Source organism: Hyperolius riggenbachi, chromosome 9 (assembly GCF_040937935.1).
Source record: "Hyperolius riggenbachi isolate aHypRig1 chromosome 9, aHypRig1.pri, whole genome shotgun sequence".
NCBI lineage: Eukaryota > Metazoa > Chordata > Amphibia > Anura > Hyperoliidae > Hyperolius > Hyperolius riggenbachi.
Window position 1 is genome coordinate 49742207 of NC_090654.1, and position 17524 is coordinate 49759730.

A 17524-nucleotide genomic window follows, 5' to 3' on the forward strand; every position below is an offset into this window, starting at 1 on the left:
CAATTATAGTTATTCTCCTACTCCTAAAAATGACTTTTTTTTATAGACATAACATGGTTTTATTTTATATTTACAAAATAGATTGAATGTGTTGTTACTTCTGCTCAGTGCCAATGTAACAAGTGTCCCAGAGTTAGAAAAAGGTCAATAGTTCATGTACTTTATCTCCCCTTGCTTTTAGAAATTTTATTCTGTCAGGAAACATTTTATGGCTGTAATTTGCATATCAGTGATGTTTACTATATTCCAGACAAGGTACCAACAAGGCAGAAGTTGTCACTTCCATGTCTGAAAATTAACTCTTTCAGACAGCAAAATAAAGCAAGTAAACCAGGCTGGTTATTAATGTTTTGCACTGTACATACGTTTAGCTCATGTCACCTTGGGTACACTAACTACTAGCCGACCGCGTCACACCAATGGGCATGGCGGCAGCCCTAGGATCGCCTAACACCAATTGGCATAAAATCCTGGGGCTCTGTTTTGCAGAAGATCGCGTGCAGGCTGCGCGCGCATCTCCTGCTTGGTGGGCAGAGTGGAGCTGAGCCTTCAGTCTACGTGTGGCGATCACCGCTTGGGAGACTGTTAGGCTGCGAAACCATTGTCTACCTTGACAGCGCTGCGATCTACAGCAGTGCTGTACTGGGGGCAGCCGTGTGACACGGCTGTACCCCTGTGGGACACAGCCGTGGGACACGGCTGTACCCCTGTGGGACACAGGAGCGATCCGCTGTGATAGGCTGGCCAGGGGAGGGAGGGAAAGGGAAAAAAATACATAAAAAAAAAAAATTAAAAAAAAAAAGATAAATATTAGTCAAAAAATAAACAAACATCTGGGAGACGATCAGACCCCACCACCAACAGGAAGCTCTGGGGGAAGGGGGAGGGGTGTGTGAAAAACTTGTGTGCGGTGTTGTGCAGCCCTGCAGCTTGGCCTTAAAGCTGCAGTGGCCTATTTTTTTACAAAAAAAAGCCTGGTCTTTAGAGAGTTTAACACTGTGGTCCTCAAGTGGTTAAGTATCACTTTGCTGATGATGAGAGTTAGGCCCAGTTCACATTAGCGTTCCAGGTCCGGCTTCCCCGGACCCGGAACGCTCCGTACACAGCGGATGGTGAATGAATACATTGTTAATCAATCTATCCATTCACACTCGTGCGCCGTCCGGATCAGATCCGGGAATGCAGCTTCGGGACGGTCCGGCTTTTTTTTTTTTCCAACATGCGCTATTTTTCAGTCCGTCCCGGTGCAGCTGCAGACCCGGGCCAGATCCTGACCCTTCGCATGCGGCCATGCTGTGCAATGAGAAACGGATGTTTCTCATCACACTGGCAATAGGACCGGATGTTTCCAGCACCGGTCCAATGCCACTTGGGGGGCCCGGACTACACGCCGGTATCCCCCATGCTTGCTGTGCCTTTCTGGCACTGCAATGTATCTAGTTCCAGCTACTTTATTGTAGCCGGAACTGATACATTCCGGATCCGCAACTTGTGCCACCTTGTGGCCACCGCAGAGACCCGTACGGTCTCTTTGCCGCCCCCGGACACTTGCGGACTTGAACTGCAAGTGTGAACGGGGCCTTAAACAGGAACTCCAGTAAAAATAATGTAATAAAAAAAGTGCTTCATTTTTACAATAATTATGTATAAATGATTTAGTCAGTGTTTGCCCATTGTAAAATCTTTTAAATCCCTGATTTATAATCTGACATTTATTACACGGTGACATTTTTACTGCTGGCAAGTGATGTAGCTGCTGTATGCTGTTTTGGCGGTTGGAAACAGCTGTACACACCTATTTCCCACAAGGCAACAAGGTTCACAGACAGGAAACTGCCATAAGTACCTCAGTACTCAGAGCTTCTTGTGGGAGGGGTTTCACCACAAGATCAGTCATACAGCGCCCACTGATGGTCGGTTTGTGAAAATGAATAGATTTCTCATGTAAAAGGGGGTATCAGCTACTGATTGGGATTAAGTTCAATTCTTGGTCGGAGTTTCTCTTTAAGGCACTGCTCTCTACTGTGAAAATAAATGACTATACTCTGGGATTGCTTGGTGGGAAGGCTTCCAAGTGTTATTTTATGTAATTAAGAGCAGTTACCGAAGTTTTAGGAGTAGAACACTTTAAATGAGTAGTTGCTTTCTGAACAAACCTTCAGACATTCTATTGTCTTAACAGGAAAGTGCATCATCCTTGTAGTGGTTAATCCTCCTGGCGGTACGCAGTTTGTGGCTGCGTCCGCAGGAGGGATTTTTTTTTTTTTTTTAATAAAATGTGTTTTTGTTAGCTAGCACTTTGCCAGCTAACTATGTGCTCCAAGTCCCCCGGCACCTCTCTGCCCCCCACCCCCCTTGATCGCCGCCGGCAAGATTTACCAGTCAACGATCCCGCAAGAGCCGCAGCTTCACCAATGAGCTTCACTCGTCGCAATGGCGACGATCAGACATAACGTCATGCGCATTCCCAATCCTCCCCATAGCGGAGCCTGAAGCTGAATGGGAGGCTGCGCCATCACGGGATCCCTGGGAGGTATGTATAACGGCGGCGATCGGTGGGGACCAGAGGGATTTGGGCCACATGGTTAGCTAGCAAAGTGCTAGCTTAACAAAATACAACCATTTTTATTTAAAAAAACCAAAACCTCCCGGGGCCATGTGATCTCCTGCAGCGTAGCTCGTGCTTACCGCCAGGGAGGTTAATAGAGTACCATCTTCTCTACTTACATGTCAGATTCATTCAAACACCACGAGTCAGACAAGAGACTAATTCAAGGAGTTCAACTTTTGCAGCTGGTAAGTTTTGAAGATCAAACATTTTTAAAAATTCAGCATCCAATCTAATGACAATCTATGGTGGTTCATATAGTTCTCTATAGAACCATCTTGTCCACTTCAGTAAATCAAGGTGTTACATATATTGTAGTGTACTTTCAAAGCTTTGCAGTCAAACCAGCAGATGGTGCTGCAAGCAAAAAGCATTTTCATTGCTAACACTAGATACAGTATTTAGAAAATGTTTTAGTAATAGACCAATTTTGTTTTCTTTTACTTTGCACTTTATTGGGGAGTGTAGAAAAAAACAATGAAAGCTAGATACTGATGTAGCTGAAATCAACCTACGTGTTAGTTTTCTGACCATAATGCTAATCCTCTGGCTTGAATACTGTTGTAAATCAGTGTTTCTCAACATTTTATAAGTGTGTACCCCTTTTAAAACCCTGTACTCATCGAGTACCCCCTATCATAGTAAACATGATCACAATTACCCCTTGACAAATATATATTTAATCGTAGTACATGGTAATTGGTTCTAAACAATGTGCAAGCATTTATTATTGCTTTTAATTTGCTAAAATACTAATTTGATGCTGTTTAAATAAGAATTATAATTTTCTAAATCTCTAAATTTGTTATTCTTGGTTAAGTATATCAAGCCCAAGTACCCCCTGGACCCATCAGAAGTACCCCCTGGGGGACGCATACCGCATGTTGAGAACCTAGGTTGTAAATGACTCGCCCTGAACCAGGGCCTATATACAATTTAGCTTTTTCACCTCAGTTTTCTCCTAAGAGATAATTTATCTTCTGTTTAAAAAAAGTTTTGAGCGCACTGCATTTGAAAAATATCCAAAAAGCAGGCCGGCTCTCGGGAGGACCAGCGCCCCCTGGTGTCGGGAGGGGGCAGGCGGGCTGGATGATGTCAGCCGAACCTAACCGAACCTGAACATCTAGGTATTCGATCATCACTAGTAGCTACGTACTCTTAGCCAACATCACTATCTACAAACCCTCTGGTGCTGCGTCAGGAGCCTCCTCTTCTCTGCAGCCGTGCTCCTCTGTTTACGAGTGCGGCAGGCTTTTGCACCTGTGCAGTAGTACAGAGCCACTTGTGCATGGGTTTTTTTTTTCCCCCCTCCATGCACGAGCAGCTCCGTGCTACTGCACAGGTGCAAACCCTACAAGTGCCTGCGCAGTGTGTTCACGCTAGTGCACACAGGGAAGCACAGCTGCAAGCAATATTAATATGTAATAATTTCAGCTGATCACAGTACAGAAAAGGAGGGGGTGCAAGTAGACGGGGAAAGCCTCTGAACTATCCACAGGCTTCCCTCTACTAAGGCAAGTATGCACTTCATGTACCCGTTAAGCAGCAAAACTAGCCTCTCAGATGCTGTAACCGTTCAACATGGTGCTAACTGTGCTTTTAAATGGCACCTATTAAAGCAGACCTGAACTCAGAATGTCCTCTCTGCTCTAAAAGATATGCAACAGCATAATCTTTAAAAACAAAAACATTTCTTTGTTACACCAGATACAAATCCTAAAATAATTCTGCAGTGTTTCTACTTCCTGATTTCATGGTAGCAGACACTTTGTTAACCTCCTGTGCTTTCAAATGGCCTTATCTGCCATAGGCAGTCGTGTGACACAGGGAGAGATCAAATTACAACTTGTGATTAGACACAAATGAGGGGGAATTAGACAGGCGAAACCCTCTAAATACATACAGGGTGCATTTCTCTATGTGTTTCTTCAGTACTGTGCAAGAGTTTAGGTCCACTTTAAGAGATGGTAATGAGATGCAAATTATTTCATCTTGCATGCAGCTTACAAAATGGTTCTGTCAAATGCAATGCCTGATCATTTTCCCTTGCCTGTATGACGTGCAATCTTCTCCATCCGATCGAGAGTTCCTGCTGCCCTTGGTGATTGCCAGCGGTGTCACAGGTGCTGCATTGCATGTCAGGATGAAGCATGTATGCGAGACCAAACACACAAACACACACACACCCACCTTGGTGGAGAAGGTGACGCAAGAGGTGCAGCAGCCAATAGGAAAGTAAAGATGCTCTTGCCCCTCCCCCCCACACACACCATTACAATTCTCCCTTAAGCCCAATCTACACGATACAATTCTTTGTGCGATTCAATTACGATTCTATTTACAATTCGATTAAATCCGACATGTCCAATCAGGATACAATTTAGTTCAAATTGCAAAACAATGGCAAATCAAATTGCATCGAATCCTGATCGGACATGTCGGATTTAATCGAATGGTAAATAGAATCTTAATCGACTCGTACCATGTAGATTGGGCTTTACGGGGAAGTTTTTATTTTTTTTGAGGAAGGGAGGCACTTCTAATCAAGTGATCAAGTCACTTTAAAGGGTGGGGCCGGGCAGAAAAAGGGTATGGCTGGTCTTCCACATCAGGAAATCCTTCCAATCTCTGGAGGAAACCATGAGTGATAGTAGGTGGTTCAGGTGTTTAGGCTGCACAGCGATACCAGCAGTTTAAGTGACAGGAAGCCACACAGCCAGAGACCTGGTATTTTCAATTCCTGTTAGTGCAGAAATTCTTCTTAAGGCAGAACTGTGTCCAACAAACAGTCAACCACATCAGTCTTTTCTTGTTAAGTTTATTGGCATCATTTTCATTTTTACAGAAGAAACCAGCCTACGCAGTAGGATGTAGACTGCCCGGAAGAGAGGGGGGAAAAAAAACATAAAAAAGGCAGAAGAAGTGATATATGGAAGCAAGCCACAAATGCAAGAACAGAAAAGTCGGGGTAGCTAAACTGCCAAGGGGGTTCATACAGAGAAGGTCAGATTTTCAGCAGGAGAGGGGGGGGGGGGGAGAAATGAGGGTCTAATACTACATTGTCTGAAAGTGAACAAGTGTGGAAAAATACACCCCATACTGGGAGGAGCAACTCCAAATCTACAGGGTTCCCAGGGAACAGAGCCCCAAGAAGAAAAAAAAAAAACGGTAGTAAATATCCCCTGCAGACCAGACAAGATTATAGAGAAAAGAACAGAAGACCCCCCGATAAAGTGTCTGAAGCAAGCACTGTGCCACCCATAGCAAGACTTGTCACTTTATTATTTAACCTGAAGAAGACAGCAAGTACCGCAAATCCAGACACTTCAAAGTGTTCTACAAGAAAGAGTTAAAAGCTTTCCTCCTACTGACATAGGCACTGTCCCGTGAATAAGCAGTCCTGACTTTTATAGTGTATGAGTGAGTGCACTGACACGCATGCGTTTGCCAGGGTATCTAGTGATGAAGGGTTGCGTTGCAGTGCAATAATCAGAAGTTCAGCTCTTTTCCCTCTACAGACACTGCGAACAGGAGGCTTTGTTTACTTGTCAAACTACAGAACTGACAGCAGCCAGGGCCAAGTCATGTGTATAAGACTAAAACAGATTCCTCATCTTTTGTTATAGTGGTCCCGAGCCGAAACGTGTGGACAAAATCATATACCTACCTAAGGATAGGGAAGCCTCTGGTTCCTAATGAGGCATCCCTCACTTTCTTCCAATCCCCTCATCACTAAGTGTGGAGCCTACACAGATTACAGGCAACGGCTTATCAGTAATCTGGTCGGGCCCACGCTCCTATTCAAGCATGAGTGTAGCTATGCTTGCACAGTAGGCTGCAGCCACTCGTGCATGACCTGCTTGGTGGTACTGCGCAGGTGCAACCGTGCTCTTGTGGCTGCAGCACAGCCATTCTTGTGCCAGAAGAGGAGCGCAGCCCCGATCAGATGGAGGATCTGCCAGTGGCAACAGGGAACTAGAAGACTAGAGAAGCTGGTGTTTACGTCTGAAAAGACAATGCAGAAAAACGGATTCTCCTGCTGGCTTCAGATACTACAGCCAATCACAGATGAGAAAAGGAGAGATCAGCCCAGCCGCATGGGAAAAGTCGCTTTAACTAGCACTTACAAATGTAAACAAACCTCCCACAACAAAGTATCTGAGGGTGAAGTAATCAGACTGCTGAGAGTATTAAAATGAAATGTTACACTGATTATATTGAATCGATTGCTAAATACACAATTTGTCATTGCCGTTATATTCTACGCAACAAAGGCTGTATAAAATTTCGAGCCCTCATCTAAGATCAGTCATGCCAAGATGGACTGTCTGCAGCCTGTAGGGCAGTGATGGCTAACCTTGGCACTCTAGCTGTGGTGGACCTACAAGTCCCATGAGGCATTGCAATACTCTGACAGCTCTAAGCAGAACTCGGGGAGGCAGAGGCATGATGGATTTGTAGTTTTGTCACAGCTGGAATGCCAAGGTTAGCCATCACTGCTATAGGGGGACAAGTACATATATACATAGATGGGAGTTATACAACTAGTTTTTTATATTCTATGCTTTTTTTCTCAATAACTTCCATATTAAACTGCCCTTAAACTGTATGGATAGTTCTGTACCGTTTTGCTGAAACCGCACGGCAAAGTAGTGTGGATATGATGTTAGAGTTCACAACATCCATCACAGCACAGACTGATTCTAGATAAGGGTTTGGGCTATAGACTCCCCCCACCCCCCACTGCTCTATCCTGTAATTAAAATTAGAACTCCAGCCACTGTTTGATAGCATGGGGAAAAAGAGCTTTTCAACATTAATCTACTTTTATACTGCTGTGTCCAACTGTCTGCTATGATAACCAGGACACTGCTGTGGCCAACTGTCTGCCATGACACCCAGTGCATTGCTGTGACTGATTGACTGCCATGGTACTCCAGACACTGCTGTGGTTGACTGTCTGCCAAGACCCCCAGTGCATTGCTGTGGGCGACTATCTGCCATGATACCCAGGACACTGCTGTGGCCAACTGTCTGCTGTGATGCTAAAGACACTGCTGAGACAGAGACAGACAAAGAAAGAGAATACCTCTGTCAAATTCTATCAAGCAATAAAACAAATGGCTGGAGTTCCAGAATAACATGCAGTGGAGTCTACGTCACTTGCATTCCCACTCAGAACAGGAAAAAGCTCAACTCTTTCCTAGAGAGTCCGTTTAATAAAAACAAGGCCAAAATGACAATACCAGTACAGAAATATATTAAAGTCCATTATGCACATCATGAATAGAGACCTAACTGCAGTTACAGAAGAGCCAAACAGCTCAGATACTGAAATGAACAAGGAGCTTTACTTATAAGCCTCTTTAAAAAAAAAAAAAAAAAAAAAAAACAGAGGTCCCTCACCTACACACTCGGCAGCCATTTTGTCCCTGAACCTTTGCGACCCACAGGCATAAACTGGCTACCGCCAACAAGCAAGACGACAGGTACACTTTGACTACTACCAGATTCTTACCTACCTAAGAACTTGCGCTTACTGAAGGGGGCTAACATTTTTCAGGCCAAGCGTGCGAAACATGATGCAGGCCCTCGTGTACTGCCTATATACCTGCACTTCAATACATAAATCAAAAAACAAAGAAAAAAATATTCTTACACTAATTTATACATTTTAATTGGTTGCATATATTAACATGTACTATATGATTGATTTTTTTTTTTCATTTTTGCCCTAACGAAGCATTACATAATAAATGGAGTCTGTAAAAAGGTACTGATTAGTTTAAAAGTAACAAGCAAATAACCGATACATACAAAAAACTGGAAAAAAAAAAAAAACCTAGATGGGACTGGATGCTGTAAAGGAGTACAACAGAAGTGGGCAACAGGGAAGAGTGGGGCCTTACCCGCTGAGAAACTACAACTCCCAGAATCCCACACCAGTAGCTTCCCATGCAAGCTAAGGAGTTGTGGGCCGTCTACCTCTACAGCATGGGATAGGCCTCCTGATTTGAGCGTTCGTTGGGATGCGGAACGATTAAAAGGATTACTTCATGTCATAGGTTAATTATACACAAAACTGTATAAAGAAACAAAAAAAAAGTCACGAAAGAAAACCTGTCTCCGCAAGACACGAAAAATTTAAGTTATGTTCAAACAAAACAGTATGTAATGTTAACCACTCAGTGCTCAAAGGGGCTGGCAAAGGGACTGCAGGCCTCTTGGCTACTCGGGGTTAACCAGACAAAAAAGGGGGGAGATGGGGGAATAGTCCACAGGGAGTGGGTTGTCGAGAACAGCTGTTCTGCTTTATAACACGTGTTGGTTCTGTTTTTTTTTGTTGGGTTTTTATCTTGGACCGGTGCCTGGGAGCTGGAGAGGGTGCAGGAGATTAATATTGATTCCTTGACACTCTTGGGCAGGGAAGAGAGGGTTTCGTGTTCGAAGGCCTAAGTGTGATAACTGTTAGTGAAGGGCTTCGCCGTCGTCTTCCCCTCCCTTTCAGCAGCTGCAGCTCTCCGCCGAGGCCTTTGCCCGGTCGTTCTTATCCAACTTGATGGGCTCTGGGAATTCATTGTACAGCTCAACCTCTGTTTCCTAGAACGACCAAAAGAAAAGAAATACATGAATAAAAAAAAGACCTTCATCGAGTGCAAAGATCTCCACTCAATGTGGAATGACAGTCTGGCATAGCATACAGCTCCTTAGCATTCTTATAGTAATCCTACCTGACTTTCTCCCAAAGTAAAATCATTCTGACTGGTGACAAATATTAAAGTGTACCTGTGCCCATAGGGGGTACTTACCTTGGGAGGAGTAAGCCTCTGGATCCTAAAGAGTCTTCCCTCGTCCTCCCCCCTCTGCAGGCCATTCTGCGGGGGTTCCAGCGCTGGAACAAGCTGACATAAGAGGATGGGGGAAACCTCTTTAGGAACCACAAGCTTCCCCCTCCCGAAGTAGGCATCTAAATTTGCCTTTGCTTGGTCCACCTCCTAATGAAGCCAAAAGCTGTGAATACAGCCAAATATTTTATAATGGTGCTCAAAGTGTACCAGTAATGAAAAAAAACTGCCCCTGGGCTTGGGAGCATCCTAATGAGGCATCCCCCCGCCCTACTGTGCAGCCCGGATAAATGTGCACAGACGCAGTAGCTGCTGCAGCTCGTCCTGTGACTCTTCTTCGTTCCTAGTTCTGTCTGCTAAACAGAACTTACCAGTGGAACAGACTGCATGCAACAGGTCCTCACAGAGCTATAAAGGACAGCAGATGGTGCCACATGACCATTACCTGTTTAAGTGCGTTCCGTGCAATCGTCTGGAAAGCCTGCTCCACATTGATGGCTTCTTTAGCGCTGGTTTCAAAGTACGGGATGTTATTTTTGCTTTGACACCAGATGTGTGATCGCTTCGTGGTGACCTGTATGGATAACAGCACAGCAATAAATGCCATGTACATACAATAGTCAACTTGTCCATATAAATGTGCATAAAAACTCCAGCAATTGCCCATTTCCTTCTAAAGCCTACTTTTTTGAGACTGAACTGATACGTTGTAGATCTGGAGTGCAGCATTACAATTCTAATGCTTCTCTTAAAGCAAACTTGAGGAGTTTAAAAAAACAACAGATAGTTACTTATGGAGGGGGAAGGCTCTGGGTTCTATAGATCCTTCCCCTTCCTCTTGGGTCCCCTCGTTCCAGCGCTGTTTCCGCCCCTTCAAATCTCCCACTGCGGGAGGCTTCGGAAGTCGCGCAGCTCCGTATTGTGAGGGCATGCTCGCGCATGCACACTACGGAGCCGACCGTCTTCGGAAGCACTCGGGCTCCTGAAGACTTCCAAAGCTTCCCGTGGCTGAAGAGAGCAGTCTCTGACCCATCGATTGGGGACTGCTAACAGGGGTGACCGAGCTGGAATGAGGGGACCAAAGAAACAAGGCTCTATAGGACCCAGAGCCTCCTCTCCCCTTAGGCAAGTATCCATTTTTCATTTTAAAAATGCTTCAGGTTCATTTTAACCTAGGAAAGAAGATTTTTGTTTTGTTTACAAAAACAGCAACATGAAAAATGACCCACCACTCTATTTGTTCTGACTTTAATAAACTGGAATGTGATTGGTTGCTGTGGGTTGTTACACAATCGTTGCTCTCTACACCGCTTTACTGAACAGGTCTACCTATAGCATTGGTGCTAAACGGAGTCTTACTTGTCTGTTTTCAAGGTCTATCTTGTTTCCCAGGACTACAAATGGGAAATTCTCGGGGTCCCGTGGACTGGCCTGAATAAGAAATTCATCTCTCCAGCTGTCGAGGGTCTTGAAAGTGTTGGGCGCGGTAACGTCGAACACCAAAACGCAGCAATCAGCCCCTCGGTAGAAGGCCACGCCCAATGACTGGAATCGCTCTTGTCCGGCTGTGTCCCATATCTGCACAAAGAGGAAAAAAAAAATACATAATTGAACGGTAGTTCCTGCATAAAGACCTCAATAGAGCCTGCAGTAAGTGTGACTGCACAATTCCATGTTGTAAAGGAAAAAAAAAATGCTCATTAGGGGATAGAACGTGTGGTAATCTTATAAGAGCAGTTGGGCATGGAACTCCCAGTACTCACAGTCATGTGACAGCCTCGTGTAAAGTATTAAGGGGAAGTGGTTGCCATAGAAACCCGCACAATACTGACTTCTAGAAACATGCTAAGATGACTTCGATGTGAGCTTTTAGGGAAGAAGAAGCCTTGAAATTAACAGTAGAAAGCGTAACATGCTGAGCTAGAGGATAGACCTAGAAAAACCTGAAGAAAATGATTGATCTAAAGTAGACACTTCAATTAAGTTCTTTTTTTTACGGAAGGCCCTATTTTTATTGCCAACCAGACAGTAACATTTTTCATTGTATATTTAGCAATCTTCCTAACCATTACTCCATTGCAGGTAAGACGGTCTTTCCTAACGTAGGTTTGAATCAACAATGTCAACTTTGACCCTGAAGTGAAAAAAGTGCCCCTAGGGAGTACTGGCCTTAGGAGGGGGAACCAGTAGGTCCTAAAAGGGCTTCCCTCGTCCTCCCCTTAAGCCTCGTTCCAACAGTGGGCCCCCCTGAAAGTCCGGTGGACAAGGGCTTGTCAGCGCCGTGTGCAGGTACACCGGCGGCTTTCTGCCCAGGCTCCGGTGGAAATAGCGGAGCCCAATTGGGTCCACTCTACTGAACAGGCGTGAGCAGTCTTAGTAGAGCAGACCCGATCGGGGTCAGCTATTTCCACCACAGCCTGAGCAGAAAGCTGCTAGAGTGCCTGTGCAGGTAGACTGTCATTGTTTTTGACTGTTCAGGGGTGCCAGCGTTGAATCGGGCTAGCTGAGGACAGTGGATGCCTCATTGGCAACCAGTGGTTTCCCCCTCCTGAGGTAAGCATCGTTTTTTATTTCTAATTGCATTGTGTCATGGATTCTCTTTAAATGATTTCCAAGGTGAATAAATGAATGTAGCTTTACTTACCTGGGGCATCTTCCAGCCCCTTAAAGTCATTTGTCCCTCGCCGCAGCTCCGGTCCTCTCCGGGGTCTCGCTGGCAACCTCTGAAAGGAGGTCTTCTGCATATGCACGTGTGAGTGATCACAGTCACGTCATCAGAAGCATACTGCACAGACAGTACGCACCTGGTGATGTAGGTGCGTTCTCGCACCAGGCATGTGCAGAAGACGCCAACCCATCGGGTGTTGCTGATCCTTCAAAGGCTGGCAGCAGGACCCCGGAGAGGACAGAGGATGCAGCGAGAGATACAAATGACTTCTAGGGACTGGAAATAGCCCCAGGAAAGTAAAGCTACATTTATTTATTTTTTTAACTCAGAAATCCTTTAAGTGGCACGTTTGATAAAAGATTTCCAGAACACAAAAGTCAGCTTGTTCTCCACATCAGTAGTGAGTAGGTGGGGCTACAGGCTCTAGCAATGTAAATTTCCCATCATGCACCTAGTCGGGCACAATATCGAGGCAAAAATCACATGGTCAGGAACCCCTCTAGAGGTTTAGCGTTTACAGGATACATAAAAACATCAAAGTCAAGGAAAATGACAGGATAAAGCCTGCTAGCAAGTACTGAAATGTCATAATGATCATGGGTGGTCAATGAGATACAAACAATTCTGAGCTAATAAAATAGAAAAAGTGACAAAATGCAGGAGCAGCAGATGCTGCAGTCTGCTCCCGACTATTCAACCATCTTTCACCAGCAATTGCCATCTGGACTGGTTTGTGAGCAGAAATTAGGACTATCCATTTTTCATATGAGCAGCCCTCTACTTGTAGTACAGTGTGGTAGCATGTAGAGTGCACCTCAACTACAGTGTGTATATCTCCAATGATATACAGTGGCTTGCAAAAGTATTCGGCCCTCTTGAAGTTTTCCACATTGTGTCACATTACTGCCACAAACCTGAATCAATTTTATTGGAATTCCACGTGAAAGACCAATACAAAGTGGTGTACACGTGAGAAGTGGAACAAAAATCACACATCATTCCAAACATTTTTTTTACAAATAAAATAACTGCAAAGTGGGGTGTGCGTAATTAATCAGCCCCGAGTCAACATTTTGTAGAACCACCTTTTGCTACAATTACAGCTGCCAGTCTTTTAGGGTATGTCTACCAGATTTGCACATCTAGAGACTGAAATCCTTGCCCATTCTACTTTGCAAAACAGCTCCAGCTCAGTCAGATTAGATGGACAGAGTTTGTGAACAGCAGTTTTCAGATCTTTCCACAGATTCTCGATTGGATTTAGATCTGGACTTTGACTGGGCCATTCTAACACATAGATAGGTTTTGTTTTAAACCATTCCATTGTTGCCCTGGCTTTATGTTTAGGGTCGTTGTCCTGCTGGAAGGTGAACCTCCGCTCCAGTCTCAAGTCTTGACCTGTATTTGGCTCCATCCATCTTCCCATCAATTCTGACCAGCTTCCCTGTCCCTGCTGAAGAGAAGCACCCCCAGAGCATGATGCTGCCACCACATTTGACAGTGGAGATGGTGCATTCTGAGTGATGTGCAGTGTTAGTTTTACGCACACATAACGTTTTGCATTTTGGCCAAAAAGTTCCATTTTGGTCTCATCTGACCAGAGCACCTTCTTCCACATGGTTGCTGTGTCCCCCACATGGCTTGTGGCAAACTGCAAACGGGATTTCTTATGCTTTTCTGTTAACAATGGCTTTCTTCTTGCCACTCTTCCATAAAGGCCAACTTTGTGCAGTGCACGACTAATAGTTGTCCTATGGACAGATTCCCCCACCTGAGCTGTAGATCTCTGCAGCTCATCCAGAGTCACCATGGGCCTCTTGACTGCATTTCTGATCAGCGCTCTCCTTGAACGGCCTTTGTCTTGGTAGGTTTACAGTTGTGCCATACTCTTTCCATTTCTGAATAAATGCTTGAACAGTGCTCCATGGGATGTTCAAGGCTTTGGAAATTTTTGTAGCCTAAGCTTGCTTTAAAATTTCTCAATAACTTTATCCCTGACCTGTCTGGTGTGTTTTGGACTTCATGGTGTTGTTGCTCCCAATATTCTCTTAGGCCTGGAACCCACTGAAAACAGCAAACGCAAAACGCTACCGCTAGAGTTTTGTCTGAGCGGTTTGCAAGCGGATTCATGCGCGTTTGCGGTCGCGTTTTGCAACATTGTATTTTTTTGCTCAGCGGTTGTGTAGCGTTTTGCGTTTTTATCCTGATTGGTCCTGTGAATTATTTTTAATTTTGTTAGTGTGCTGAACCGCAAAACGCTAGCAAAACCGCTCAGTTTAAGTTTTGCTGAGCGTTTCTGCTAGCGTTTCAATACTTTACATTGAAGCGCTAACGCTCCCAAAATGCTGCATGTCCTGCGTTTGCGTTTCTAGGAAACGCAAACGCTCCTGTGGAAGTTGCCCCATCCATTAACATCAGCTGAGCGTTTTGGCAAAACGCTAGCGTATCGCAGCGCTGCCAAAATGCTCAAAAAAACGCTCTTGTGGGTTCCAGCCCTTAGACAACCTCTGAGGCAGTCGGAGCAGCTGTATTTGTACTGACAGATTACACACAGGTGCACTATTTAGTCATTAGCACTCATCAGGCAATGTCTATGGGCAACTGATTGCACTCAGACCAAATGGGGGCTGAATAATTACGCACACCCCACTTTGCAGTTATTTATTTGTAAAAAAAAATGTTTGGAATCATGTATGATTTTCGTTCCACTTCTCACGTGTACACCACTTTGTATTGATCTTTCACGTGGAATTCCAATAAAATTGATTCGTGTTTGTGGCAGTAATGTGACAAAATGTGGAAAACTTCAAGGGGGCCGAATACTTTTGCAACCCACTGTATATGCCAGAACAATCTGACTCTGTAGGTGTCAAACAAAGAAAACCTGAACTGAAAATTAAAAGACAAACATACACAAGTCATATTTACCTCCCATGTAGTCTACTCCTCAACCTCTTTCTCCTCTCCTGGGCCCTGTTTGTCCATTGTGATCTAGAGAATTCTCCGTCCTCCATTTTGAAAATGGCCATCACCCCATAACAGCTTTCTGGTCAGCACACAGTTAAACTAACATCGCCCACTTAAGCCATAGGGAAACATGGAAACATGGACATTAACTGGCACCACATCAGTTGTCCTCTCAGCTATAACTGACAGCAACTGATATATTTCAGTTCTGACAAAAACGCTGTCAGAACTGGAAGGGATCATTGTCAGAAGAAAATGGTGAGCTTCTGAGAGGAACTGATGGCAAGCTAACTATGTAATGTTCATTTGAAGTTATCTCATATGTTTATTTAAAATAATTTTACTCAGTACAGGTTCCCTTTAAGCCTCGTACCAACATACAAGGCATGTCATCAGGACTCAATCCCTAGGTTATGTTGTAGGGCCTACACTGTACAGACATCACTAGCCGGCAGGTGGGTGAGAGGGCTAAAAAAGCTTTGTGCAAGTGATGTCACGTGACCGAGAAGAGCAATGCTTTTGGCTAGCACTTGGCCGAGTAAATCTACCAGGCTGATCGCTGGCCGAAGTGTCGTGGGTGCTGTACACACGCTAGGTTCTCAGCAGAGGCAATCTTTATCGGCAGAGCTTCATCTCGCGCGTGTACAGATTTGAGTCGAGGTAAATTTAAATATAAGGAGACAAGATATAGATATATTTAACATTTTCATTCGTAGCAAATACTGTACCTGCATTGTGACTAGCCGATCGTCCACCATGACCTCTTTGGTCAGAAAGTCCGCCCCAATGGTGGCCTTGTACTGGTTTGTAAACTTTTTGTTAACATATTGGTTCATAAGGGAGGTTTTCCCAACCCTGCAGAAGTATGAAAAGAGGAGATGCAAATAATTCTCAGTTGATGCATAATTATGTAAATTTGGTATGCAAATGTATGCAGCTTCAAAAATGTAATCAACCATTTACTATTTCACAAGCAGTGCTGCCTGCAGAAGACTCATTATAACTAATAAAATAGTTCTCTACATTATAAGAGCGGATATACCAGAGGGGATACAACAGCAATACTAACAAGGGTGAAGGATAAGGATATCAGATTTTAAGTATCCCCCACCTTTTACCCAACCATACAGTTTACCACTCCAAGAACAAATCTGACAAGCATAAAGCTACACCCCTAATACACAAGGAACTTCCTATATCCCATCCCAAGAGTGGAACATGTAAATGCAATGGAGGCAGCTCTGCTTACCCAGAATCCCCCAGGATGATGACCTTCAAAAGTACTTTCTTTCTTGACGTCATCTTTCAAAAACTGCGTGGGTAGGAAAAAAATATGAGTTAATATGTGTCAGGAGCAGAGCAGAGACAGGGAAGGTACTGCACAATTTCATTGAGGGAGGGTAAACTTACAAAGATAGACAGTAAATGCAACTGAAATATTAAGATTTGGTATACAGGCCCAATATGACCGCCCTCCAATCTTTTCAACAAGCATGTTAGACAGGATCCCCCACCCAAAAATTGTGTGTAACTGAATAAAATGAGAAGCTATATAATACCACCCAGATCTTTCATAGGATTAAACCCACCAGAAGTGCCGGCCCAACTCAGTGCTGATTACCCAAGCAGAAAGTACAGAGCTCTGACCAACTGTAACCCCCCTCCCACGCCTAAGGAATGCAGAGTAGTTGTCTTTTATGTGACCATTCATATGACAAACACAGCTGCATTACATAATCCAGAGAACTGGGATACAGCCCATAGCAAACACAAGTGCTTCACAGAAATGAAAGTATCCAGTTGCTATGCTACCAACATCTGTTTATTACTGACGGAGCATTTTTTTTTCACTGTTCAACACAAAAAAAAAAAAAAAAAAAAAAAGCAGACCGTTCTAAAACATATTATGGTTACTGTTTTCACAGAACAGAAAAAACTGAAAAGTTTTACATGGTTCTTTTCAATCCAAGCCTTGTTCACTTGAATGAGGACTGCTGCCCAGCATGGGTCTGTACAGAGGCTTTGGTAGTCTGCAGGCTAACAACACGTTCTATTGCTATGGAGGAGAAAGGAGGGCTGATGGCATGGTGCACAACAGAAAGACAGACAGAGTGGGCGGGGCAAGTAAAACTATGCCCGTGGCTGAGATGACCCACCAGACAGATTTTAACAGAAGTGTACACAGCAGTAATGTCAGTGTGATGTACAACAGCTCCTGACAAAAACAAAGAATAGCTTTTGAGCTTTTCAGCACTCATCAGGACTGCTTACTCAGAGAGCGTTTCTGTTTATCATGCTCAGGTACGCTGTAAAGGTGGCCACACAGTGATTTGGCAGTCGATCGACCATCCTATTAGCTATCAAATTGAGGGGCGGGTGGAAATCGGTCGGTGCCGCAGCAAGCATGCCAATCAATGATTCGACCAATTCCGGGTG

General features: G+C 44.3%; 1 protein-coding gene across 1 annotated transcript in view; it reads right to left on the reverse strand.

Annotated features, from left to right (window-relative positions):
* Positions 1-5410: 5410 nt before the first annotated feature.
* The window catches only part of RAB7A (RAB7A, member RAS oncogene family), a 59500-nt gene continuing 47386 nt past the window's right edge, over positions 5411-17524 (reverse strand). The window contains exons 2-6 of the mRNA XM_068252706.1: positions 16338-16400; positions 15817-15943; positions 10813-11031; positions 9899-10027; positions 5411-9208 (exon numbers count right to left, since the gene is read on the reverse strand). Of these exons, the coding sequence (XP_068108807.1) occupies positions 9113-9208; positions 9899-10027; positions 10813-11031; positions 15817-15943; positions 16338-16390 (624 nt within the window). The 5' untranslated portion in view covers positions 16391-16400 and the 3' untranslated portion in view covers positions 5411-9112. The remainder of the gene's footprint in view (positions 9209-9898; positions 10028-10812; positions 11032-15816; positions 15944-16337; positions 16401-17524) is intronic.